This window comes from Cibotium barometz, chromosome 60, assembly GCF_041138505.1.
Source record: "Cibotium barometz isolate CiBa-2024 chromosome 60, ASM4113850v1, whole genome shotgun sequence".
Taxonomy (NCBI): Eukaryota; Viridiplantae; Streptophyta; class Polypodiopsida; order Cyatheales; family Cibotiaceae; genus Cibotium; species Cibotium barometz.
In genome coordinates, this window is record NC_141105.1 from 25,727,913 (window position 1) to 25,755,851 (window position 27,939).

Here is a 27,939-nt window from a genome sequence, read left to right on the forward strand (position 1 = left end):
ACACAGCTGTTTGAGGACCTTGTCCTGAGATGGTTGTGAGGGTGAGCCAAACTCATAGGTCGCTGTGAGAGAAAACATGGTCCTCTGTCCGGGAGGAGGGATGTGTCTACGGGTGTGGCCCCACAAGGCAGGTGGTCTCCTTTGCTGAGCTTCAGGTCTTGGATGCGTCCTGCTCATCTTTTGAGGATGTCTAGGAGAAACTCTTTCTTCTCCCATACTAAAATAAGGTATGGTGGATACATGGCTGAGACTTGGTAAGCAGCCCCCTTAAGCTATCCCCTTAAGCAGGTCTCTTATTAATAAGGTCTAAATAGCTAAGGCTACAATCGGTACACACCTAGGTGTCCAAGTGGCCACCCACATTGGGCCAAATTTCACCATTCACCGAAATCTTTAAGAGTGTTTTTTTTAAATTTTTTTTTGAAGATAATTTATTATTTTTCTCTAATAAATTCCTATTACACCTTACCCAGGCCAAATCAGGATTTATCTGTCAGAATACGCAGCGGAGATGATGACCAGATCCGGGAACACGAGTAAAACGCATGCAGAAAAAATACAGCACAAGAGAGCGAGAGAGATATAGGCGTGTAACTCTGCTCTATATACACAAGAAGATCCCGTAGTATGATACAAAATGGTATGGGGGCTGGGGGCCCCCATCAGCAGTCGGCCTGCTGCTGTAGGAGGGCAGCCGACTGGACACAAAAACCTCCACGACTGAATAATCACAGTCGGCCTGCAGCAAAAGTGGGTCGGCCAGCATCAGAAAAGTCCCACGACTCATGCAGTGCAGTCGGCCATGTCACAGATGCGGTCGGCCAGGTTCAGGGTCCTCCTGCCACTACTAGACTGCCTCCCATGCCACAGAAAAATAGGGAATAAATGGGGAAAAATACGGAGAGTGGGGAAAAACACCTCATAAGGGCGGGCACACCCACAACAAAGGCCCTGGTGTATAAAAATAGACAGGAGATGACTTCTAACACCCCCTCTCAGCTCCTGGCTATGAAACCAACCACAGGGAGCTGGGGTGCCGCCTGAGCAAAACCTGAGAGAGCGACTTCGTGAAGAGGTCCACCATACTGTCCTCCGTCGAACAGAACTCTAGCAAGATGCCATCAGCAACAATCTATTCACGAACAAAGTGCCTCTGGATGACCATGGGTTCCACCAGTGGAAGCCCAAACCTGCAATGCAACCTCTGCATCCTCACCACCTCACAAGCAGCATCACAAGCAGCTCGGTACTCTGCCTCTGTCATCGACAAGGCAAAAGATGATTGCCTCTTATTGCTCCGTAAAACTGCTCCTCGGCCTGAAGTAGATCTCCTCGTGTCCGGATCTCCTCCCCAAACTGAGTCACTCCAACCGTGGAGTCGGACTCCATCCAACAATCCTCCTCCTGTGTACAAGAGTCCATGATCCTTCGCATGCCGCAGAAACCACAGGAAACGCAATCCTGCCTCCCAAAGAGTCATCCGCAACAATGAGCTCAACTGTCTCATCAGGAAGCTTCCGTCCAATCTGGTGTCTATCAACCAGATCAATGAACCATACTGCTTCTGAGTCAAAAAGGCATCACACTGCTCACAAGGATAAACACCTGTTACGGTGCAAAAACAAGTCTGGGAAACCTGATGAAGACCATGCCAGGCCTTATGAAACCTGTCAACCACCCCCTCTGAATCCGCAACCACAAAGCCTCGAGAAACCACCTCCTTCTGCAAGTAATCAACTGCCACCTGCCTGGCTTTTCGAAAGGTCCCCGTGGAAAGAACATCTTTTTCTACAGGAGGTTCTTTGTCCCGAATACTACGAGACATCAGAGCATAAGTGACCTGTTCAGTTTCCTCTAACTGACTAACACAAGAACCACCAACATCAGTACTGGAGAGTTCCTGCCAACTGCTGCCATCTACTGGCAAGCTATCCACCATCTGGTCCCGAAAAGCTTGCACTTGCAGCGTATCCACACTTAAGTGGCCATTACCAGACTGCCACTCATCACAAACCTGAGGACCTGGGAGAGAGAGTGCTGAAAGCTTGTAAACTCCATTCTCCACTCCCCCTTCCCAAACCACCTGGCATGTTGCTTTGTCCCGGAGAGCAACAAAATGCTCATCAAACTCCACCCGTACGCCAGTCTTGCAAACCTGATGCACTGACAAAAAACAGATGAAAACCAAGTGCCGGAACATACAACACCTGGGAGGAATGCTTCCCCCCTCTGCCATCGGGAACTATCTCCATCCTGCCCTCACTGTGAATTGGGATAGTGGATGTATCCCCAGTAAGAATGTGACCAGAACACCTACAGAGATCTTGTTAACCGGAACGGGAAGGAGTCATGTGCCTGGAAGCACCACTATCGAGAATCCACTCCCGAGTACCCGTTGCGGAGAGTCCTCCAATCTCCTCCTTGCCTGAAGAAAATGAAACATCTGTGTCCACCACCTCCAGGTGCACATAAGCCGGAGTCTTCATGATTGCTGCTGAGGAATCTTCACCCTTCTCGGTCTTCTGCTTGGGACACTGCCTCCAATAGTGGCCTTTCTCGCCACAATCATTACAGGTCCTCTCTGCCTTTAGTTTCTCGCGGTCAGTAAACGGACTTCTTCTCAGAAGACTTCTCCGACGATGAAGCCTTCCCTTTGCCCGTGTTACGGCCTTTCGACCATTGGCCAGTTAAGGCCTCCGAACCTCCACCCTGAGGAGGGTTCGTGAATCGTTCCTCCTGGTCCAGGACCATGGGCACAAGCTCCTCCCACGTGATGGTGCTGAGCCTGCCACTGGTAATCAAAGACGAGTAAAATGCTGAGTACGAAGAGGGCAAATGTGACAGCAACGTGATGGCCATGTCCTCTGACGATATCTCCTTCCCAGCCTGAAGAACTTCGTGCTGAAGAGCCTGCAGCTTGTTAATATGCTCCCGCATCGTCGACAACTTTGCAGGGTTCATAACCCGCATCTGTACTTCCAAGGAAATTCTCTTCATGGGCGATACCCTGTTGTAAAGAGAGGCCAAATGCTGCCATATACCTTTGGCCAGCGTCATATGCTTTACATGATTGATTACCTGCGGTGTGCAGTTGAGAAAGATAAACGAACGGACCCTGGCGTTCACACGATCCCACATCTGTGTCTGAGCCTCCCGGTCCTTTCGGATCGACGGTAACTCCCCTTCCTCTACTTCCGGCCGTGGAACACCAACAACAACGAAATCGGTGAGGTCGTAAGACTCCAGAACAGATTCCATCATAACCTTCCATATGCCATAGTTGTTCCCGTCCAATTGACGGTCCACCGGGAACGTGGGGAGCGTCGGGATCTTCACATGCCTCTCGGCCATCTCAAACAGATCTGCCATTGTGGGGATGTACTCTGAAAAGGGTGGGTGGGTGGCAACAAAGAAGAACTAAAACCTGCAAGTGGCTGTCCAGCAAATCAGCCTGCCGTCCTCTTGCTTCTCCTCTTCCCGAACAGTCCCGTACGGTCCACCAATCAGCCACACAACAGCCCCCCTCTTGCTCACACAAATCCCAAGAACTATCTAGAGCCTAGGCTCTGATACCATGTCAGAATACGCAGCGGAGATGATGACCAGATCTGGGAACACGAGTAAAACGCATGCAGAAAAAATACAGCACAAGAGAGAGAGAGAGAGAGAGAGAGAGAGAGAGAGAGAGAGAGAGGCGTGTAACTCTGCTCTATATACACAAGAAGATCCCGTAGTATGATACAAAATGGTATGGGGGCTGGGGGCCTATTTATATTCCCCCCCATCAGCAGTCGGCCTGCTGTAGGGCAGCCGACTGGACACAAAAACCTCCACGACTGAATTATCACAGTCGGCCAGCAGCAAAAGTGGGTCGGCCAGCATCAGAAAAGTCCCACGACTCATGTAGTGCAGTCGGCCATGTCACAGATGTGGTCGGCCAGGTTCAGGGTCCTCCTGCCACTACTAGACTGCCTCCCATGCCACAGAAAAATAGGGAATAAATGGGGAAAAATACAGAGAGTGGGGAAAAATGAGAAAACACCTCATAAGGGCGGGCACACCCACAACAAAGGCCCTGGTGTATAAAAATAGACAGGAGATGACTTCTAACATTATCATCGTGACTGCATATAATGCTTTGCTTAAGAAATTTTCTAGCTCATTATGCAATAAAAAATTTCTACTATTGCCTTGTAAAATTTAGACAATTACTATTGCTATCTATTTCTGAGTCTTAGGATTAAGAATTACTATCATGTCCCCTTATAATGCTCAGCTTTAGATTTTTTCTAGCTTGTTCCCAGTAAAAATTCTCTAAAACCAATTGTTACAACACAAGTGTCCTGCAAAAATTAGGAAATATTAGGTATTATCTATTTCTTAGACAAAGGGACCCTACATAATAGATGGTATAACACTCCCTATATCAAGCATGGGGCTAAAGAGTATGGTTGAGAGATCTTAGGTCTCCCTTTGCTATGTCATGTGGAAAGGTAGCTCGATGGCGGTGAATATGTCGTGGATCTAGAGTTGATGAGTGGATTGTGGCTTTTGTCTGGGCGGGTGTGGGCACTGGGCACATTGGAGTGCGCATGCCGGGTCCAAGGTAACTCCTCTCGGGCGAGGTGGGGTGCAACAGCACGAGGTGGGTCCACGGGATGCATTGTGTGGGTGTCCTCCTCTTGGGTTCGGAAGAAGTTGGTGGTGATTGGTTGGTGAGGGATGGGGCTGGGTGGGTGGGGCCGAACTCTCATAAGAATGTGTCCTTGTGTCTAAAAATCTCGAGCAGAAAGAGCCCTAGGTAAGCATTGGTCCTGGAAGTCAATGATCCTAGAAAGTGGGACAAACTCCTCTTGGGATAGATATCGAAACCTCCCCTGGATCTCATAGTATATGGGGCAGCGACATATGTAATGCTTCTTTGTCTTAACCTCTTTGTGGCATAATTGGCTGATCCTCTCTTCCTTTGGTCTCTATATAAGATTCCCGACCCCATGAAGATGCGCTCAGCGTGCCCTCTTTCCACTACCCGTGGTAAGCCTCTCTCTGGGCTTTCATGTGTCTCTGTCAGAAACATGATGTCCCGGTTGAAGGCTTTCAGCTGTTAGGGTTAGGGTTTGGAGGTACTGCAAACACAAATGTGGAAAGCAGAGAGAGAACACGACTCTTGTTGTGTATTCAGTTGATAATGTGAAGTACAATAGCCACATAATAAAGTGACCTAAAAGATGTGTTCACATGTCCGGCCATAAAATGTGCCGGGTGGACCAAAACACTTATAAACTGTTTATAAGTGAAACTAAGCTAAACTGGGGGAAAAAACCTCCACTAGCTGAAGTAAAAAGTGCCCCAGTAATCTACTGATGATCACTAGCACTCCTCTTGGTGCATACACAGCATAAAACCCAACAAACCCCCCTGGAGTGATATGTGATCACTGTACATCATCCACCAAAAGGAAACAAATTCAAAGCAGTGCGGAATGCTTCGAATTTCGGACGTGGTAATGCCTTGGTGAAGATGTCTGCCACATTCTGATCTGTAGGACAGTAGATCAGACTGATATCACGTGCCTGGAGTCTCTCCCGAACAAAATGATAGTGAATCTCAATGTGTTTCGTGCAAGCATGAAACACAGGATTCCTGGCCACAGCAATGGCACTTTGACTATCAGTATAGATAGGTGTAGGCTCCTCCACTGAAATATCCATATCAGTCCATGAGACGACGTAGCCAAACACACTCAACAGTAGTAGTGTAGGCTGCTCTGTACTCTGCCTCACAAGACGAAGTGGCCACTGTGGTCTGTTTCTTGCTTAGCCAAGAAATGCATGAAGAGCCAAGAAAGAAACAATTTCCACTAGTGGAATGTCTGGTATCAAAATCACCAGCCCAATCTGAATCACTGTAAGCGTATAACTGCATGTCACCCCCCTCAGGATAAAGCAATTCGAGAGACAAGGTACCGTGCAAATATCGGAATACACGCTTCACAGCTTGCCAATGTGACAACCGCGGGCTGTGCATGAATCTGCTCAATTGAGATACGGCATACTGAATATCTGGCCGTGTAGTACACAAATAAATAAGGCACCCAACAGCCTGAGCATATGTAGTGGCATCAAAGGAAATACTGTCATCTTGTAGTGACAGTTTCATCCCTGGCTCCATAGGAGTGCTAATCGGCTTGCAATCCTGAAATTTAAACTTCTCTAGAAGTTTAGCAACATACCGAGATTGCAACAACCCAATGCCTCTGTTATCCTATACAAACTGTATGCCCAAATAATAGTGTACAACCCCCAAATCAGACATGTCAAATGTCTGTTGCAGTATCTCTTTAAAAGCTGCAATTTTGTTATCATTTGATCCCATGAGCAAGAGATCATCTACATAAAGACTGATGACCAGCAGATCTGTCTCTTCTTTCTTTACATACAAGGTGGCTTCTGATGGATTGTTCACAAATCCTTGAGTGAGTTGGAAAGCATCTATTTTTGCATACCAAGCTTGTGGAGCTTGTTTCAAACCATACAAGGCCTTTTTCAGCCTGCATACTTTCCCTTCATGACCATGTTCTGCAAAACCTATGGGCTGATATACATAAACTTCCTCCTCGAGGTCCTTATGTAGGAAAGCAGTCTTTATGTCCAACTGGTGAACAACCCAACCACGATGTGCAGCCAATGCAATGACACACCTAAGTGTCGACATACGGGATGTAGGAGCAAATGTCTCCTCATAATCAATGCCCTTCTTCTGTGCATAGCCCTTTGCAACTAGATGGGCTTTGTACCTGTCAATGGATCCATCTGCATGTCTTTTCAACTTATAGACCCACTTAGTACCAATTGCTTTCTTGCCTTTGGGCAGATCAACCAAATCCCATGTTTGATTCCTTTTAATAGAATCAAACTCATCCTGCATGGCTTTGTTCCAATGCACATTGTCTCATGCATCCACAAATGAATCAGGCTCATCATCATCCTGTAAACTGGCTGCCATAACCATATTCAAATCCATGATGTGTGCATGGTCATTGGTCCGTGTCTCCCTACGAGTACGACCAGCAAGAGGACCCTCTAGATGGCTGTCCTGTAATGTCCTCAAATACCATCTAGGTATGTGTCTGACCTGTGGTTCCTGCTGCCCCATATTTGGTTCAGCTTCTGGCTCAATTTGCTGCTGAATTTCTGCACCACCTTCATGATTTGCTGGCTGTCCTGTACCCTCATGAGTTGGATCACCAACTGTGGAATGAAACTCCATAGGTAGTAGACCTTCAAACACATCATTTTCAGCCTGATTTGCATCATAACCAGCCATGGATATTTCTGATTTTTCATCAAAAATCACATCCCGACTAGTGAATATCTTCCTGGATAGTGGGTCATATAAGCGGTAGCCCTTGCTCTCACGGCTATACCCAACAAAAATGCATTTTGTGGCTTTATCATCCAACTTCCTCCTCAACTCTTTGGGTATGTGTGCATATGCAAGACACCCAAAGATACGAAAATGTGATACCGAAGGCTTGCGGCCATGCCAAGCCTCAAAAGGAGTAATGGAAACCAATGCCTTTGTGGGACATCGATTCAAAATATGACAAGCACACATGACAGCTTCCACCCAAAAGATATGTGGTAGCCTCTTTGCCTTTAGCATACATCTGGCCATCTCCATGAGTGACCGATTCTTCCTTTCTGCAACCCCATTCTGCTGTGGAGTATAAGGAGTAGTAAACTGATGTTTTATACCTCTACTCTCAAGAAAGAAATTCAACATGTGTGACATATATTCCCCCCCTCGGTCAGAACGGAGAGTCTTAACCTTGCATCCTGACTCTGTTTCAACAAGTGCTACAAAGGCCAAAAATGCATCATATACCTGTGATTTCTGTGTCAAAGGATAGACCCAGCATATACGAGAGAAGTCATCAATAAATGTAGCAAAATAGAAGCAACCTCCTAATGACTTCGTCTGCATGGGACCACAAAGATCACTGTGTATAAGCTGCAACTTTGCAGTTGCTCGTAGAGCCTGATCACGTGGGAATGAAAACCGATGCATTTTTCCCAAAATACATCCTTCACAAATGTGATCTGGAGGCCTCTCCATGAGAGGTAGGTCTGTAAACATGTTATGTCACTGCATAAGCATAAGACTACCAAAATTTACATGCCCCATGCGAGCATGCCACAACTCCGCATCAACCATAGTTGGAGTAAGAGTGAATGCATTATAAGTAGACTGATCCACTGGCTGAAATGCATCCAACTGATAAAGTCCACGACATAATGTACCAGTAAGCATCAAGGTCAAAGCATTAGCTTTGTCTCTGACCATGCATTTGTCATCATCAAAGTGGACTTGCATACCACAATGTGCTAAAGAAGAAATGGACAACAAATTCTTCTTTATTCCTGGTACATATAAGGCATCTGTAAGGCGAAGAATAGAGCCATCAATGGCTGTGAGCTGAATCTCCCCAATGCCATGAACTGGATATGAAGCATTGTTGGCACACTGCACAGTTTTGCCAACAGGGGCAGGGCCTACATGACAAAACAAATCCCTGCGAGATGTGATATGCTTTGAAGCACCACTATCAAAATACCAAGTACATGCATGCTCTGTCATACTGAGTGCCTGTGAAGACCAAGAGGCATCATAGCTGCATGTATAGAAACAGTAGTCCCTGTCCTCAACAAAAGAAGCAGTCTCCGGAGGAGCTTTAGAGGCATCATTTACAGACATCCCAGATTCTTTTGCCTTCTCTTTGGCAATCCTCTTTCTACACTCTGTGATGTAGTGACCTGGCTTCTTACAATAATGACATTTGCCCTTCTTCTTGGGCTGTCCATCACTTTTCTTGGCATCCTGAGATGAGCCACCATCACCTGAATTCTGATTTGAACTCTTTGGCTGAGATTTGCCTTTCCCCTTTTGACTTGTAGTAAATGCTTGTTCAGCACTTGTGTTCATATTCATATTCTTCCTCATTTGCTCTTCTTGTAGCAAGAGAGCAACAAGTTCCTGATACTTGAGGGGTTCAACAGCATTCCTCATGCTGAGGTTCAAAGAGGTATGAAAAGCCAAGTAAGATCTTGGCAAAGAGTGCAAGATGGTGGACACAAGCTGTGTCTCAGGAATAATCTCATCCACATTGATGAGTTGCTCTCTCAAATCCTGCCACTTGTTTAAGTGGCTAGACATATCATCTCCTTCATGCATTTTCTGATTTTCCAGCTCTCTTTTCAAAAACGAGATCCGAGCCTCATTACGAGCAGCATACATCTGCTCCAAAGTCACCCATGCATTCTGTGAAGAGCCAGCTGAACGAATATGAGGTATAATAGACCTCTGTACTGACAATGCAATGAGTGACAAGGCTTGTGCATCTCTGGCATCCCATGTCTTCTGAGCATTTGTTCTTTGAACAGGCAATGGCTGACCTGGAGCCTGTACCTGTTGTCCTCGTCCACGAGCACCCCTTGGGGAGGAGTCTCTGGAGCCAATGGACCTGGACATGGTTCATCACCACTAACAAAATCCCAAAGACCTTTTGCCACGAGCACATTTTTCAGCATAAAACTCCACAAGGGGTAGTTCGTGCCGTCCAATTTGTCTTCCTTAGACAAATACGTGAATACATCACTGTGCTGTTGATTTGCCATTATGCCAATGCACAATGTTGTACCTGTGTATCAAAAAACCCAATAGCAAGAACCCTGAAAGCAACTGTACTCCACTGAATACAGTTAACCCAAATATGCCTGCACTCTCAATCCTCTGAATGTGCAACACAATGCACCACTGACTGAGTAGAGCAGCAAAAATGGCTTACACAGTGCCAAAATGCCCAAAATTGCCCAAAGTTATTGCACCCAAAACCTTGCAAGAAACCTGTAGAGTTTTCTTTGCAAGAAAGTCTGCCTGTATCTGCCAGAAGATTTTCACAAAGAAAAATGCCCAAAATTCAAAACTTGTAATGCTTACCACAGCTGTACGGAGTAGGTTGTGGTAGTTGTAATGAACAAGTACAGTTGACTGTACTGTGCAGGTACTCATCAGCTACAGTCGAGGTACTGTATGGAAGCAGGTATGGAAGCAGTACTGTACGGAAGCAGGTACGGAAGCTTCAGTCGAATGCACATCAGGTACAGTCGACTGGTACAGAAGCAGGTACGCAGCACTGAATGATGTACGGCTGTCTGCGCAGGACAGTACTGCTGTCTGTGCAGGTTTGTACGGAGGCGCTGTCTGTGTACGGGCAGGCACAGGTGTACGGAGCAGGACAGTAGCTGCTGTCGGCGAACTCATACGGAAGGCTGCAGTGTACGGGCTGTTGCAGGCGAAGCTGTACGGGCAGTGCAGTACGGAAGGTGGTGATGAACAGTACGGGCAGGGCAAGGGCAGGCCAACCTGGAGGCTCTGATACCAAATGAAGGCTTTCAGCTATTAGGGTTAGGGTTTGGAGGTACTGCAAACACAAACGTGGAAAGCAGAGAGAGAACACGACTCTTGTTGTGTATTCAGTTGATAATGTGAAGTACAATAGCCACATAATAAAGTGACCTAAAAGATGTGTTCACATGTCCGGCCATAAAATGTGCCGGGTGGACCAAAACACTTATAAACTGTTTATAAGTGAAACTAAGCTAAACTGGGGGAAAAAACCTCCACTAGCTGAAGTAAAAAGTGCCCCAGTAATCTACTGATGATCACTAGCACTCCTCTGGGTGCATACACAGCATAAAACCCAACACCGGTTCTCCATAACCTCCTCTAGTCTGCTTGGAGAGCCCCATTGCAATTCCAAACTGCTGCATATATCTCCTTGTGCTTCTTGATAATTTCCTGTGTCCCATAGGCCATATGGCGCTATGCCACCATCTTGCCCTCTATGTATACATGGCCGTCTCTGTAATGTGCCTTTTTCCCTCCAGCACGTGGTGCTTTAATTTGTGGCATGCATGATTTCCTATGTTGTCTCTGCATCCAAGTTAGGTCATCATCAAAGTAGATGGGTCCCCCTAGTAGGTTTCTCAGAATAACTCTCTGTCTCATGAAGGTTTGCCTACTCACTTCGTCTGCAAACTGTAGCATTAGGGCTTTACTTTGGGTGGGGTCCTTGGGTGGGGCTGCCCTCCATATCTTGGTGAATGGAAGTGGTTCATCCTCCACATGGTCTAATTTTATGCACAAGTTTCGGCCGTCCGCCTCAGGGGTGCACCCCTCTTGTCTCTGGAATACCTGTCACGCGTATGTTCAGGTGACGGATTCTCCTCATCTTCTCTTCATCTAGTGTGGATTGGACCATGTGCGTGTCCTCTTGTACTTCTTTCTTAATGTTTTTCTTGACCACTTCCACCCATCCTTCTCTTACTGCTTCCATCTTGCCCTCCAGGGTTTTGGTAATCGTCTGGGTGAGCTCCTCCTTCATGGCTTCTTTGTCTGCCTCCAGGATTTTCCCTTCTTCTGGGCGTTCACGCAGTGAAGCTACTTCGCCTTTAAGCTGGGCAATCTCCTCCTGCATTGTTTCTTTTTCTTTCTTCCATGTTTCTGCCTCGGTCTCCAGCTTAGCAATGCGATCGAGGAGGTTCTTCTGGACAGTGTTGAGGTTGCTGTCCGTGGTTTTCTTCAAATCCTTCAGCATCTTTTGGAGCTTTTCCATACGTGCCTCCATGACGTTTCTTTTGTCGTTAATCCTTGTGGGCTGTGACTGTTACTTGAGAGAGAGAGAGAGAGAGAGAGAGAGAGAGAGAGAGAGAGAGGCGCCTTGATAAATGTAGATTTTACTTGCATGTTCAAGATGTGTAGATCTTCTCTATATAGTGTATATCCTGATTCCATTGTATGCATCTCATGTTTTGTTGCTTGGTGTTGCATGTGGTTTCTTTTCCAGCATGCTGCCCGTTACCTTGCTGATCAGGACTGGGTCAAAAGTGACACCTTAAAAACAATTGAGAATACGGCTGTAAGTTTTGGACTCTTTTTGGTTGCATGAAGATAACAAGCACAGTCTCAACTTTCACTTGCTATATTTTGTTAATTTTTCTCCATTTGACTTGATAATCAGCTTAGTTTTTGGAAGCATTAGGTATGTAACAATCTTGGTGCTGCCTATGATTTATAACAATGACCGCAGATCCCGATCATCATGCTTGTAGCACATGTGTCTCCTCAATTCTGCAACATATTGGATATCGGTGACTCTGCAGATGATTTGCCTTCAAATCTGAAGGAGGCAAGTATGCCATCCAAGCAGGCTTCTCTTTTATGGAAAAATATGCAAAGAAGAACTAATTTTGGGAAAGTGTATTGATTACTTTCCTGACAGGCAAACTCGAGTGAGGAAAGAAAGGGGCCATGGGGTGGCAAAGTAGATAGGGAATTAGTCCGGTTGGATATTAGTTTTGAAGCCCCATCTCACACAGGCCTTCGAACAGCTGAACTGGTAATATTCCATTTTTACATTTCTTTGTGGCTGGTCAATTGATAAGATTTCAAACTCTTTTGAGGCTTTGCTTCTAGGTACGGGAGTTGACTGCACAGTTTCCTGCTATAGTTCCTTTAGCATTAATACTGAAGCAGTTCCTAACTGACCGGAGTTTGGACCATCCTTACACTGGTGGACTTAGTTCATACTGTTTGGTATGCTCTGCCTCTCTCTCTCTCTCTCTCTCTCTCTCTCTCTCTCTCTCGCGGATTTGACATTCCTAGCTTATAGCTCTAGTCTTTGTTTTCTTTTGTACCATTATGTGAATACATGGACACTATTGTATCACTTTTGGTCTTTTTGAAGACGTTTAATGCTTGATATTTTGGAGAGTGGTATACCATCTATTGGGGGCTAATGCTCCTCTCATGTTTCATGTTCCTAGTATTCCATGATGACTTTTCCATGGACAGTTTTTCATCAGGCCAGTGAGATAGTTTTGTTTTGTTTCTATTTTATTTTTTGTTCCATGATGAGATATGCCATGGACATTATTGTATCACTTTGGTCTTACCATTGGGTCTTTAGTAGATGCTATATATATATATATATATATATATATATATATATATATATATATATATATATATATATATATATATGTATGTATGTATGTATGTATGTATGTATGTATGTATCATTTCATTTTTGTACTATCGTGGATGAGATATATTATGGAATTATTGAAACACTTCAGTCTCATAGGCCAATTTAGCCTTTTGTAGATGTTTAATAAAAATCTCTCTCTCTCTCTCTCTCTCTCTCATGCTCTCACAGATGATCCGCAGCAAACCCTCCGTCCCACATAACATTGTCCGGACGGAGTTTGCTGCACCTCCTATGCTAGTAGAGGCCCTCTTCCAGACGATTTGCTTCATACAGTGGATCATAGATATGCCATTAGATCGACTCTCACATAGAGCTTTTGAGGCGTCTAGGTAGCTCGCAGAGAGTGGAGATAGGAGATCATGGTATTCACAGATGATATAGTGGCTCACTCAGCATGGTCTCGACATAGATCACCTGCCACCTTTCCAGTATGATATACATGCACCACACATCCAGCTCTCTCACAGTGAGAGGAACAGAGTCCTTCGGCAGGATTTATGGCAACGTTACACTCAAGAGACTTGGATTACACCCAGTCAGCCTCTACCGCCGAAGATGCTATACTATAGAGATCAGTTTATGCGTATCTCAGCGGATGGATTCATACATAGACCTGGATACATGGATGTGTACATGCCTCACAGTGCCCGAGTGGCGATTGGCCAGCTCAGAGTGTCATCACACCAGCTTGAGATTGAGGCAGGTAGGGCAGCACGGATCCCCAGAGCAGAGAGGATATGCAGACTCTGCCAGGAGGAGGTTGAGCATGAGGAACATTATGTATGCAGATGCGGAGCATACAGTGTCATTAGAGAGAGATACACCACCATCTTCAGTGGACATTCCTCACTCCGCCAGATCATGGAGTCCGCAGACCAGCGCAGATTTGGCCAGTTCTTGTTAGAGACACAGCGCCACAGAGAGACACTGATACGGACTCATACCACAGGGAGAGGTGGGCGACAGCTCCAGCTCATTGGTTTCTTCCAGAGATCTATCCCAGTGCCTACCCTGACACAAGAGGGGGTTACACTTCAGCGCGCTGCAGACCTCCGAGCCAGACGGAGACCGAGAGCACCAGGCTACCAGACCCCCAAACTACATCACAAGGAGATCACAGAGATACGGGCTCGACATCAGCACCATATCCAGTAGCGGCTAGCTCACTTACACTCACACTCGGAGATCATGCTCCGAGGTATTTTTGCCTCGCCATCGCCTATGTATCACATATTACACCCCCATTAAGGTACTGGTTGGAGCTAGACAGATCTGCATTGCATTCTTGTATACCCTACGCATATAGGTTGCATACTGAGCCTCTAGCAGTAGTGCTCCATCCATCACACCCCCCCACTAGCTCAGTACTTTCATACTTTATTTCATGTTCATTTTGTCCTTTTTTTTCTGGACATCCAGAAGACATTGACAGTTGTATATTGATTTGTCTCATAGGTCGAGTTCGGCCTCTAGTAGACGTTAATACAACTTTCTCTCTCTCTCTCTCTCTCTCTCTCTCACCCAAACCCAGGTACAGCACAGACCGGCAAACATGCCTAAGGTGCACGAGGCTCACATGGCGGGGAAGTGGGTAGTATACAGGGACGGGCGAGTCATCATCACACAATCACACAACGGCGGCATCCCAAATAGAGACGCGGGGCCTGTGGGACCATACACTTGGAGCTCGCAGTTTGGAACTACAATGGGACACTACGGTCGAACATGAAGCTCAAAAGTAGTGTCTAAGTCCTTTACACAGTTTGAGATCACAAAACACTTAATGTTGCACTCTCCCCCTTTGATTGAAAACTTTGTGAGAAAGGTTAGTGCATGCAAATTGTCTTTGTAGAAGGTGCGGTGCTCATGAGATAATTGATGGGGATCTTAGCCAGTGTCTATCCTGTTTACAACGAAAATACACTAGACGAATGCCTAGGTGAACAAGCAAAAAGCATTTCAATAATTAAGCTTCCCTAAAACATTCTCAAAAGTTTAAGTGTCAAAAGTTGCAGCACTTTGAAAGCTTTTAATGTCCCCCAAATGTCCTCCTTAAGCCTGGCAACGATGACTTTGTCGTAAGGTATGAAGAAATCACAATTGCTGTTTTTGCAGGTCTTCGCGCAACGAGCATAGATTTCCTTGCTCTGATACCAATTTGTGAACCTAAGGTTTGCAAATGAGTAGCTATGGAGGATGGAATTTCATGGTTAGTGTGTGTGTGAGAGAAAGAAAGAAAGAAAAGATATATTAACGTCTATGGAAGTCCAGATTGGCCTATGAGACAAATCTATATACAACAAGTCCATGTCCCGAGTATCATGGAAAGAAAAACTGAAATGAAAAGCTAATCCTAGTCATATGCAGCTCACTATGCAGTCAAGAGACACAAGATATGCATGATTCAATGAGGATTGTATTGATGTATACAACCTCCACCAAATACATGCTTTTATGCAGCTTTTGAAGACAAAGAGCTTGGAGATGGCATACGTAGATCTTGCACTTCGTGTATGTATGAGCCAACAAGAAGGGAGACACTGAATTTACAAGGGTGTTGAGTTTTTTTTATAAAAAAGGTATACTTGTTTAGTTTTGTGCTTTAAAAACAAAAAAAGCTCCTTTTCGCTTTAGCATAAAAAAAGCTCACCTAGGCTTAAAAAAAAAAAACCCAAGCTTTTCTCTATATTAATAATCACGCCTCTTTTAGCTTTCCTCCACATGGCCCCTTATGTCCCTATGTACACATCCAGCTTGTACGTGTTCTCCACTATCTCTCCAATACCCGCCATCTACGTGACCTGTCCAAGCTCTGTCCAGCTTGTCCACACTACTGAGATCTCTGGCCACACTGCCCGAGCTATTGCCCACTGCCCAAGACACTGCCTTGCTGCACGGCTTTGATTTACCTACTTGCATGCCATCTACCCGCCCCTGCTTGCATACCTAGGTGTCCAATATGCTGGGTTTTTTTCGCCCAAGGCCTAGGTACCTCCCTTTGGCTGTCTCTTGGCTGGCTTGGCCACCCACATGGCTCTCTTGTGCGTAGGCCTCCTTAGCCCTCCTCTTGGCTGGCCAATTATGGCCAGCCTTAGGGGTGCTCTAGCCACCATCATGGCTGGCTGCCTACCATGCTCACAAACCTGCCTCTATTGTGCGCAAACCATGTTGAAGTGTGTAATGTAAAATGAATGGGTTATTTGGTTAAGTATGTGGGAACGCACCCTAGTGGTGCTAGATATTTTCTTGAGTGTGTGGATGGATAAGAATGCCACATAAGATGTGTGAATGGTGAGAGCCACATAAAAGAATGTGGAAAAGGAGTTGTCACATGGCATGATGATGTGTAAAGTGAGATAAGGCTAGAAGGCCTATATCATTGTATGGTTCATTGCGATATGCAATAGAGATCTTGTGTTGAGTGTGCAATCTCTCTCTTCGACCAGGCATCTCACTATGGCAGATATCCAGGCCATCCAGCAGAGACCCATGCTAGAGCTCCTAGGATGATTACGACTCTAGCCATATATTGTTGTACTCATTGTCACTTTTGTACTCCCCCATATTCATGTATTCAGGTATCCATGTACTCATGTACCCTATTTTGACTAGTAGCATTAGCTTTCCCCCTACTGATGTATTGTGGGGCTATCTCTTTTCTTTTCCAGACAGTGTATCAGATGTCACATGGTTGTAACTTTGGTCTCATAGGTCACTTTGGCCTTTTGAAGACGTTAATATAACATTTCATTTCATTTCATTTCTCTCTCTCTCTCTCTCTCTCTCTCCCCCAGATGTTATCCATTAGGAGCTCCTAGTACCGGACTTTTCCTCATAGTTGTTTCAGTTTCAGTTAGTTGTTTAGTTATTTTTAGCTTTTCTTCCACAGACATTGTATCAGATCCACCAATTGTTGTAACCTTTTTGGTCTCATAGGTCATTTTGGCCTTCTGACGTTAATATATCATTTCATTTCATTTCTCACAGAGTTTCTTGTGTGGTACAACCCACCTTGATCTTATGCCTAATCTTGTGTCTATCACCATGATCAATCCCATGTTAGGATTGTTAACATGGTATCAGAACTAGGATGTGCTCTTGGTTAAGGTGAATATTAACGTATAGTTTTCTTGGTCATGAGGTTATTTGATTAAGCATTATTTTCAGTTTATTATGAAAAAAAATTATGCACACTCATCATTATGGATTGCATTTGGAGTCTTGGTAGCTGCTGATGGAGAGTTAGAGATTATGGTGCTGCCATGGAAGCTGAAAATGAAGATTTCAGCATAATGAAGACTATGAAGTCTTGATCAACATCAAAGAGGCTGCCCAAGAGAGTTGTAAATGGGAGTTTTGCAACATAGAGAGTTTGCTCATCATTCAAGAAGATGAAATAAGGATTTTCAGCATGTATGAAGGCTATGGAGTCTTCGGTGTCAACAAGGAAGCTGCTAAGGAGACAAAGGTGTCTCAAGAAGGTTGGTTTTGTGAGTTTTGCCTCATTAATTTTTTGGTTTGAGCATCAGAGATTGCTCACGTTGAGAAGGGTTGCTATTTTGGGATGTGTGAATTCCTTGGTACCTTGCAATTTGGCAAGGATGTGAGGTGCATGCTTATTCATGTGAAAACAAGCAATTATGGGCTAGTTGGAGCCCAAGTGGAGCTTATTGTGCTCACTGATTTGCACATGAAAGATGAGCTTGTTGTGGATGCTATTGGAGCATTCATTTTTTTGGTTTATGTACCTTTGGTTTCAAGAGAAACCATGTTGAGAAGCATCCTTGAAGGTTTAGCATGCAAAGAGGAGGAGCACGCAAGTTTTGAGCTCAATTGGGAGCTTGAAGAGGCCAAATCTATAGTCACATTTAACCTCATAAAGGAGGTTTTATTGAGAAGTTGCATATTAAAGTTCTCAAAAAGGAGAGCTTGAAAGAGAGAAGAGCTACACACAAAGGTTGCAGCTAAAGAAGACTATAGATCACAGTAGCTACATGTCACCTCAGAGAAAGAGTGAGCATGAAAGAGGTGATTGGGCAAGCTAGAATGATCAAGGCAATAACTGCGGAGCAGCGACAACAACATACTTCAAACAGCCGCTAGCAGGTTTGCATGAGAAAGAATAGGCGGTAGTAGGTGGTGCTGTAGCCATGTCATGATGACTTTGACAAGAACAACGAAAGCTGTAGAAAGAAGTGGCAGAGAGTTTACAAGTCATTTAAGACAACAAGGCACCTTCACTACCCTGGCTTGAAGCGCGACGGCAAGAGTTGCCGCCTGCGCTACCTCAACCAGTTGAAGAGGGATCTTCCATAGGGCCTGTTAACCCTGCACGAGGAGTGCATCATCATCAACGTCCATAAGCAGCGAGTGGTCCAAGATCGCCGCCCTAATCCCTGGTGTAGAACCAACAAGACTGTGAAAAAAAAAAATCATCCAAAGGGTTGGCGTTTCCAGCAGCCACCATAGGCGGTAGCGCATACAGAGAACCTTTGTATGGGAGCAAAAAAAGAAGCTGTGAAGAGGAGTAAGGGTAGCTACTATCGTAGTCAGAAAGGGAGTTGGCAGGTGGAACAAAACAAAACGGCAATCAGCCAGCTATGGCGCATCAAGTAGCATAGGTCAGTTAGGGAGGAAGCTGACTTACGTGGGGTCTGCTTGCAGAACTGAGCAACGACAAATGCAACAAAAATGACGGTGCGCAGGTGTCATTACAATACGACCTGCAAAATCAGAATTTTAAATACTAATAACACTTATTATCAATAAGGGTGCATTCACACCAATGAAAATTAAACCTTGTTCACATGTAGAAAAGAATGGGACATGTGTTGGTTGTGTATATGTATTCATAGTTGACTTCAAACAAAATGCTTGGTAAAATTTCACGCATGGTATGAGGGTAACCATACCCGAGCTCACAAGGAAGCTCAAAATGGTTTTGTAGTAGTGTGCATAGGCGATGCACATGCAAGGTGCATGCGCATGGGTTGTTTCCTACCCGAACATTTCTGTTCAAATTGGACTTAGTAGTTCTGCTCTGGGCAAGTGGGCTCCATGAACTTCATTAGTATGACTGCTTTAGTACCATAGGTTAAACTTCGTGTCTAGGATGGTAGACATATACACATAATTGTTGAACACTCCAATTTGCATTGAGGTTGAGTGTTGAGATTGGCAATGCCAAATTGATGGGTGTGAGAGATGAGTTGGTCGATTGTATGCACACACCCAAGTTTACATTGAGGAGAGGTGTTGAAATGTGCAATGTAAAATGAATGGGTTATTTAGTTGGTATCTGGGAACGCACCCTAGTGGTGCTAGATATTATCTTGAGTGTGTGGATGGATAAGAATGCTACATAAGATGTGTGAATGGTGAGAGCCACATAAAAGAATGTGGAAAAGGAGTTGCCACATGGCATGATGATGTGTAAAGTGGGATAAGGCTAGAAGGCCTATATCATTGTATGGTTCATTAAGATATGCAATAGAGATCTTCCGACTGGCAGTGAGTCCACACAGAGACAGATTACTGACTTCTTTAGAGGGACTACCCGGGAGGACACATAGCCGACAGCCCAACAGTGGGCATCCCGTGGGACTCTAGTTGAGAGAGCTATCCAGTTGGGCAGATCCAGACGCTGGAGGGTTCGCGGATCCTTACATGAGAGACGGTGCCTACACCGGAGGATTCAGAGCATCATTGCGAGGCATCGGGCTCGTCCGACCAGGCATCTCACTATGGCAGATATCCAGGCCATCCGGCAGAGACCCATGCTAGAGCTTCTAGGATGATTACCACTCCAGCCATATACTGTTGTACTCACTGTCACTTTTGTACTCCCCCATATTCATGTATTCATGTATCCATGTACTCATGCACCCTATTTTGACTAGTAGCATTAGCTTCCCACTCTCCCTAGTTGTTGCTTCCGGATGCTCCCTACTGCGTATCAGATGTCACATGGTTGTAACTTTGGTCTCATAGGTCACTTTGGCCTTTTGAAGACGTTAATATAACATTTCATTTCATTTCATTTCTCTCTCTCTCTTATGGAGTTTCTTGTGTGGTATAACCTACCTTAATGTTATGCCTAATCTTGTGTCTATCACCATGATTAAGCTCATATTAGGATTGCTAACATGGTATCAGAGCTAGGATGGGCTCTTGGTCATGGTGAATATTTATGTATAGTTTTCTTGGTTTTGAGGTTATTTGATTAAGTATTATATTTAGTTTATTATGAAAAAAATTATGCACACTCATCATTATGAATTGCACTTGGAGTTTTGGAAGCTGTCCATGAAGAGTTAGCAATTATGGCGCCGTCATGGAATCTGAAAATGAAGATTTCAACAATATGAAGTCTTCACCAACATCAAAGAAGCCACCCAAGAGAGTTGCAAATGGGAGTTTTGTAACATGGAGAGCCGGCTCATCATCAAAGAAGCTGAAATAAGGATTTTCAGCAAGTATGAAGGCTATGGAGTCTTCGGTGTCAACAAGGAAGCTGTCAAGGAGACAAAGGTGTCTCAAGAAGGTTGGTTCTGTGAGTATTGCCTCATTAATTTTTTGGTTTGAGAATGAGAAATTGCTCATGTTGATAAGGGTTGCTATTTTGGGATGTGTGAATTCCTTGGTACCTTGCAATTCGGCAAGGATGTGAGGTGCATGCTTGTTCATGTGAAAACAAGCAATTATGGGCTGGTTGGAGCCCAAACGGAGCTGATTGTGCTCACTGATTTGCACATGAAAGATGAGCTTGTTGTGGATGCTATTGGAGCATTCATTTTTCTTGTTTATGCACCTTTGGTTTCAAGAGAAACCATGTTGAGAAGCACCCTTGAAGGTTTAGCATGCAAAGAGGAGGAGCATGCAAGTTTTTAGCTCAATTGGGAGCTTGAAGAGGCCAAATCTGTAGTCATATTTAACCTCATGAAGGAGGTTTTATTGAGAACTTGCATATTAAAGTTCTCAAAAAGGAGAGCTAGAAAGAGAGAAGAGCTACACACAAAGGTTGCACAACTAAAGAAGACTACAGAGCACAGTAGCTACATCTCACCTCAGAGAAAGAGTGAGCATGAAAGAGATGTGTGGGCATGCTAGAATGATCAAGGCAACAACTGCGGAGCAGCGACAACAGCATACTTCAAACAGCTGCTATTAGGTTTGCATGAGAAAGAACAGGCGGTAGTAGGTGGTGCTGTAGCCATGTCATGATGACTTTGACAAGAACAACGAAATCTGCAGAAAGAGGTGGCAGAGAGTCTAAAAGTCATTTAAGACCAGAAGGCACCTTCACTACCCTGGCTTGAAGTGCGACGGCAAGAGTTGCCGCCTGTGCTACCTCAACCAGTTGAAGAGGGATCTTCCATAGGGCCCGTTAACCCCACACGAGGAGCGCATCATCATCAACGTCCATAAGCAGCAAGTGGTCCAAGATCGCCGCCCTACTCCCTGGTGTAGAACCGACAAGACTCTGAAAAAAAAAATCATCAAAAGGGTTGGTGTTTCCAGCAGCCACCATAGGCGGTAGTGCATACAGAGAAGCCTTGTATGCGAGCAGAAAAAAGAAGCTGTGAAGAGGAGTAAGGGTAGCTACTATCGTAGTGAGAAAGGGAGTTGGCAGCTGGAACAAAACAATACGGCAATCAGCCAGCTATGGCGCATCAAGCAACACAGGTAAGTTGGGAAAGAGGGGTCTGCCTGCTGAATTGAGCAATGGTTTGATGCAAATGCATTAAAAATGACGGTGCACAGGTGGCAGCACAATATGACCTGCAAAATCAGAACTTTAAATACTAATAACCCTTATTATCAATAAGGGTGCATTCACAGCATTGAAAATTAAACCTTGTTCACATGTAGAAAAGAATGGGGCATGTGTTGGTTGTGTATATGTATTCACACATGGGTCCGCTGTCCGTTGACTTTAGACAGAATGCTTGGTAAAATTTCACCCATGGTATGAGGGTAACCATACCCGAGCTCACCAAGAAGCTCAAAATGGTTTTTTAATAGTGTGCATAGGCGATGCACATGCAAGGTGCATGTGCATGGGTGTCATGTGCACAGAGTGTATCTACCGTGTGTGACACGCACACAAGACTAGCTTCGAGACTCGAGGAAGCTTGGAGCTAGGCAGGCTGATTGGCGAGCTGGGCTAGGGATAGATTGACGGCGGGTGGGCACCCAAGTATGGACAGGCGGGTGCCACTGTGAACGCCCGGTGACTGACCAAGAGCCTCTAAAAGGGTGGCCGAGGTTAGTCAATAGTTGATAGAGTCTGGCGCTGATGAGTGGGCACCCAAGTATGGACAGGCCGACGCCCAAGTGTGGACGCCCGGTGATTGGCCAAGAGCTTATAAAAGGGTGGCCAAGGTTAGTCAATAGTTGATAGAGTCTCACGCTCTATCAACTATTGACTAACCTTGGCCACCCTTTTAAAGGCTCATGGTCGGTCACCGGGTGTCCACACTTGGGCACCCGCCTGTCCGTTCATACTTGGGTGCTTGCCCGTCACTCTATCCCTAGCCCAGCTCGCCAATCAGCTTGCCTAGCTCCAAGCTTCCCCAAGCCTCGAAGCTAGTCTTGTGTGTGTGTAGCACACGGTAGATACACTCTGTGCACATGACAATGGGTTGGTTCCTACCTGAACATTTATGTTCAAATTGGACTCGGTGGTTCTGCTGTGGGCAAGTGGGCTCAAAATGGACTTTGTGTCTAGGATGCTAGACACATGTACACACAATTCTTAAACACTCCAATTTGCATTGAGGGGGAATTGGTGAAATCGAGAGATTGTATCCACACACCCAAGTTTACATTGAGGAGGGGTGTTGAAATGTGCAATGTAAAATGAATGGGTTATTTGGTTGAGTATGTGGGAACACACCCTAGTGGTGCTAGATATTATCTTGAGTGTGTATGGATAAGAATGCCACATAACATGTGTGAATGGTGAAAGCCACATAAAAGAATGTGAAAAAAGAGTTGCCATATGGCATGATGATAGGTAAAGCGGGATAAGGCTAGAAGGCTTATATCATTGTATGGTTCATTAAGATATGCAATAGAGATCTTGTGTTGAGCGTGCAATCTCTCTCTCTCTCTTTCTCATGGAGTCTCTTGTGTGGTATAATCCACCTTAATCTTATGTCTAATCTTGTGTCGATCACCATGATTAATCCCATATTAGGATTGTTAGCATGGTATCAGAGCTAGGATGGGTTCTTGGTCACTGTGAATATTTATGTATAGTTTTCTTGTTTTTGAGGTTATTTGATTAAGCATTATTTTTAGTTTATTATGAAAAAAATTATACGCACTCATCATTATGGATTGCTTTTGGAGTTTTGGAAGCTCCTCATGGAGAGTTAGAGATTATGGTGCTGTCATGGAGGCTGAAAATGAAGATTTCAACAATATGAAGATTATGAAGTCTTCAGCAACATCAAAGAAGCTACCCAAGAGAGTTACAAATGGGAGTTTTGCAACATGGAGAGCTGGCTCATCATCAAAGAAGCTGAAATAAGGATTTTCAGCAAAAGTATGAAGGCTATGGAGTCCTCGGTGTCAACAAGGAAGTTGTTAAGGAGACAAAGGTGTCTCAAAAAGGTTGGTTCCGTGAGTTTTTCCTCATTAATTTTTTGGTTTGAGTATGAGAAATTGCTCATGTTGAGAAGGGTTGCTATTTTGGGATGTGTGAATTCCCTCGTACCTTGCAATTTGGCAAGGATGTGAGGTGCATGCTTGTTCATGTGAAAACAAGCAATTATGGGCTGGTTGGAGCCCAAGTGGAGCTGATTATGCTCACTGATTTGCTCATGAAAGATGAGCTTGTTGTGGATGCTATTGGAGCATTCATTTTTCTGGTTTATGCACCTTTGGTTTCAAGACAAACCATGTTGAGAAGCACCCTTGAAGGTTTAGCATGCAAAGAGGAGGAGCATGCAAGTTTTGAGCTCGATTGGGAGCTTGAAGAGGCCAAATCTGGAGTCACATTTAACCTCATGAAGGAGGTTTTATCGAAGAGTTGCAACAAAAAGGAGTTGCATATTAAAGCTCTCAAAAAGGAGAGCTTGAAAGAGGGAGGAGTTGCACACAAAGGTTGCAGCTAAAGAAGACTACAGAGCACAGTAGCTACATCTTATCTCAGAGAAAGAGTGAGCATGAAAGAGATGTGTGGGCATGCTAGAATAATCAAGGCAACAACTACGAAGCAGGGACACCAGCATACTTCGAATAGCTGCTAGTAGGTTTGCATGAGAAAGAACAGCCGCTACTAGGTGGTGGTGTTGTTGGGTAGGAGGGAAGCTAGCCTACACACACACACACACACAACCTCAAGCACAGAGAAACGTGAGAGTGCTGGAAGAGATGTACTCAATAATGATATGAAATGAAAGTACAAGTGAGTACTAAAAGGCCTAAGGCAAAGTGCCCAACACACATAAGTGTGTTCACACGGGGAAAAAACCTATGTCGAGTCACAGGGAAAAAGTGCTCGTGAGTAAGCTGGGTTCACACCTGAACTAGCCGGGAGTGGACATGACCTACAAGCCCCCCTCAAGTGAATGGTGTGAACGGGTAGCAGCAGGGTGATAAAGCTGTGAATGCTGCCTTGCACTATGCTCCACAGTAAGAGTGAACTGTAGTGCCAATGGAAAAAGCAAGCACTATATGACGGGAAAAAGGAGAATCCCCAATGTCATAGTGCTAATGCTAGAGCACAGTAGTACATTAATGCATCACCAGAAATGCATGGCAAAGATCATGTGGACATCAACTGCATCAAATCAAGGGGCATCGCATAATATCCCCCTGAAGGCAAGCATCCAAATGCCAAGCTGAACTGCATGTAATCCACATCAATGCTATGTAACTGCACCAATGATAAGCATAAGAAGAGGTAGCAGGTATACACATGTGTAAAGGCAACAGGATCTAGAAGTCATGCTTGTGAGACATGCAATGTAAGCTGCAGAAGTGATACTCATCCATGGAGGATCCGATGAGGAAAAATCAGCAATGGTAGGGTTGATATAGGTAAAAATTCAGCAATGGGAAAAGCTGAAAATGGGGAGAGAAAGTGGGGACTCGAGGCGGGCATCAGCCAATGCTATGAGAGGATAGGTAAACTCTCAACGATGCCATGATTAGTGGCATGTATGGCAAGTGTAAAGATGCATAATCCCACAGTGAATAATATACATGTGACATGTCAAAACCATGAGAGCAAGCCAACACTGGCCAAGTGTGTAAAAGGCACTCCTAGTAAACATCACATGTGAGAAAGTGACAATGTCAACACTGCAGAAACAATCCCGCTGCAAGGGAAAATAGCATAAAAGGCATCTCCAGTAGACATCACATGAGAGAAAGCGTCTAGCATAGACCAGCATAAGGGTCAACAAGCATAAGTGACCATGAGGCATCACCAACTGCATGTGGGCAATAGAATCCCCCCCTGAAATGCATCTGCCAGACAATGCATACCATGGAGTACAGACTATAAAGCATAGTCATCAAAAGCAATGGCATCAGAAGACATCTCTGCAGGCAATGAATATGTAAGTGTCAAGGCTGACACGTGTAGCCAAATTGGCCTAATCTGCACTTGTGCAAGAAGATGCCAGCTTCTTCTTTTTTTCACTCTCAATACGCTTCCTGCATTCCTCTATGGTGTGCCCTGTTTTCCTGCAATAGTTACATCACTTTTTCTTTTCTGGCTTGTCCTCTGTCTTGGGAGGATTCGATAGGCTAGGTTTAGGCCCAGATCTATTCCCACGAAAGGGAGCAGTCATTGCTGACTCAACAGACATCATGTTGTTCCTGTTGAACAAGATTGCTCTTCACTGAGCAAGACTGTCACAAGGTTGTCAAAAGTGACCGCATTAGGTGCATTGCCAGCCAACAACCGCAAAGTGGTGCCAAATGTCTGATAAGAGTCAGGCAAGTTACGCAAATGTCTGAACAAGATAGCTATCTGTCAAGATCTCATCAATGTTAATGAGCTGCTCTCGTAGGTCCTTCACATGCGTAAGGTACTGATCGATAGAGTCACCTGCAAGCATGCGGTCGGACTCAAGCTTGCCCCGAAGGTAAGTTACACGTGCCTCATTGCGACCTGAATACAACGCCGCCAAGGTATCCCAAGCACCCTTTGCAGTGGTGCAAGAACGAATGTGCGGAATTTTATGCCTGCGGCACGAGAGAGCAGTCAATGCATGAGCCTGAGCATCCCTATCATCCCAAGTACGTTGCTGTTGAGTAGGAAGAAGACGAGGAGGTGGATTTGCATGAGGGTGAGCGGGAATCACTTCACCTTCCGTTGGAGCAGGTACAAGAGGACGCTTCTGAGTGCCATCCACATATAACCGTACATTTTTGGCAACCAAAACATGACGTATCATATAAGCGCACATAGGGTAGTTGTCCCCATTGAGCTTGTCCTCTTGAGATAGCATTCCAAAGAGGTCATTATTACTGTTGGCCATGTTAGCACAGCAAATCTGTCACAAGTCACCAAGAGTAGGCAATGCCCAGTAAAATCGTAAGAATGCGGGAGATAAATAGCAGGATAACCAATGGACTGAAAGGGAACTCCTTCACCATGAGAAATACATATGCATGTCCCAAATATGCAAGTGTACTGCACGATGATGCAAATCTGTCAAAGTGTCCACAATGGCATACATATATTGCAGGAAACCACAAATGTATACATGTGCCGTGAAAAACACAATCAGCTGACATCTATGAGAGTTGCAAGTGCTCAAATCCTGGCAGATCAAATGTAAATTGGTCGAATGCTCCAAAAATGGGCTCAATGTAGAAAAGCCCTAATTTTTAGGCAACCAATTAGACCAAATCTGAACCGGATCTGCACTTGTCACTTGTACCAAGTGCTGCAATGCCCAAAAATTCGGGGAAATGCCCCAATGCCAACCAAATGTGCCTGTAATACCCAAAAAATTGGGGGAAATGCCCCAATGCCAACCAAATGTGCCTGTAATACCAAAAAATTTTGGGGGAAATGCCCCAATGCCAACCAAATGTGCCTGTAATACCCAAAATTGCCGGCAAATAGTGTCAATTTCTGCAAAATAGTACCAACTTCTGCAAAAACAAGGCAATTTTTGAAAAATCGAGTCAATTTCTGCAAAATCCCCAAATTTCTAGTGCAATTATGTAAATTACATGCTCAATTGTAAAAAGCCCCAAATTTAAACCGGCAATGTGTGCAATTTCAGGTCAAACCTTGCAGATCTGGAATTTGAAGTTGCTTTGGGCAGTGCAAAGCAGGCACAGTTGCAGGTACAGCTGTACGGTACAGGTGCAAGTACGGTTGTGCGGCGGTCCACTTAGTACAGGGCGGCGTAGGCGGCGACTGCTCGTGAGGGCGACGGCAGAGGCGCAGGTGGCGGCTGGCACGGGCGTAGATGGCGGTGGCGGCACACAACGATGTCAGATCTGGGGCGGCGCGGGCAGGGGCGACGGCGCCAGATCTGGGGCGGCACGGCCAGGGGTGGCGGCGTTAGATTAGGACAAGCGGCGCATGCAGGGGCGGTGGCGTGCAGCTGAGGGCGCGGCGGCGGCGGGCAGTACGGTGTACGGATAGAGGTATAGTCGGAACAGGGACGGCGGTATGACACAAGCAACGCCGTACGTCGACGGCGGTTGAGGGCAAAACCCTAACCCTAAACAGCAAAAAACGTTTGGCTGCAAACCCTAATGCAATAGGATGAAGCTCAAGCTCTGAAGGGCAGCAAGGGGCAAACCCTAATGCTAACCATAACCCTAACCAGGCTCTGATACCAATG

At 45.1% G+C, this 27,939-nt stretch overlaps 1 protein-coding gene across 13 annotated transcripts in view; it reads left to right on the forward strand.

The window, feature by feature from the left end:
* Positions 1-27,939, forward strand: part of MEE44 (Nucleotidyltransferase family protein) — an 84,561-nt gene that overhangs the window by 38,339 nt on the left and 18,283 nt on the right. For all 13 annotated transcript variants that reach the window (XM_086794352.1, XM_086794355.1, XM_086794351.1 and 10 more), the window contains 4 exons: positions 11,909-11,980; positions 12,152-12,250; positions 12,344-12,460; positions 12,538-12,657. In XM_086794352.1, the coding sequence (XP_086650478.1) occupies positions 11,909-11,980; positions 12,152-12,250; positions 12,344-12,460; positions 12,538-12,657 (408 nt within the window). The remainder of the gene's footprint in view (positions 1-11,908; positions 11,981-12,151; positions 12,251-12,343; positions 12,461-12,537; positions 12,658-27,939) is intronic.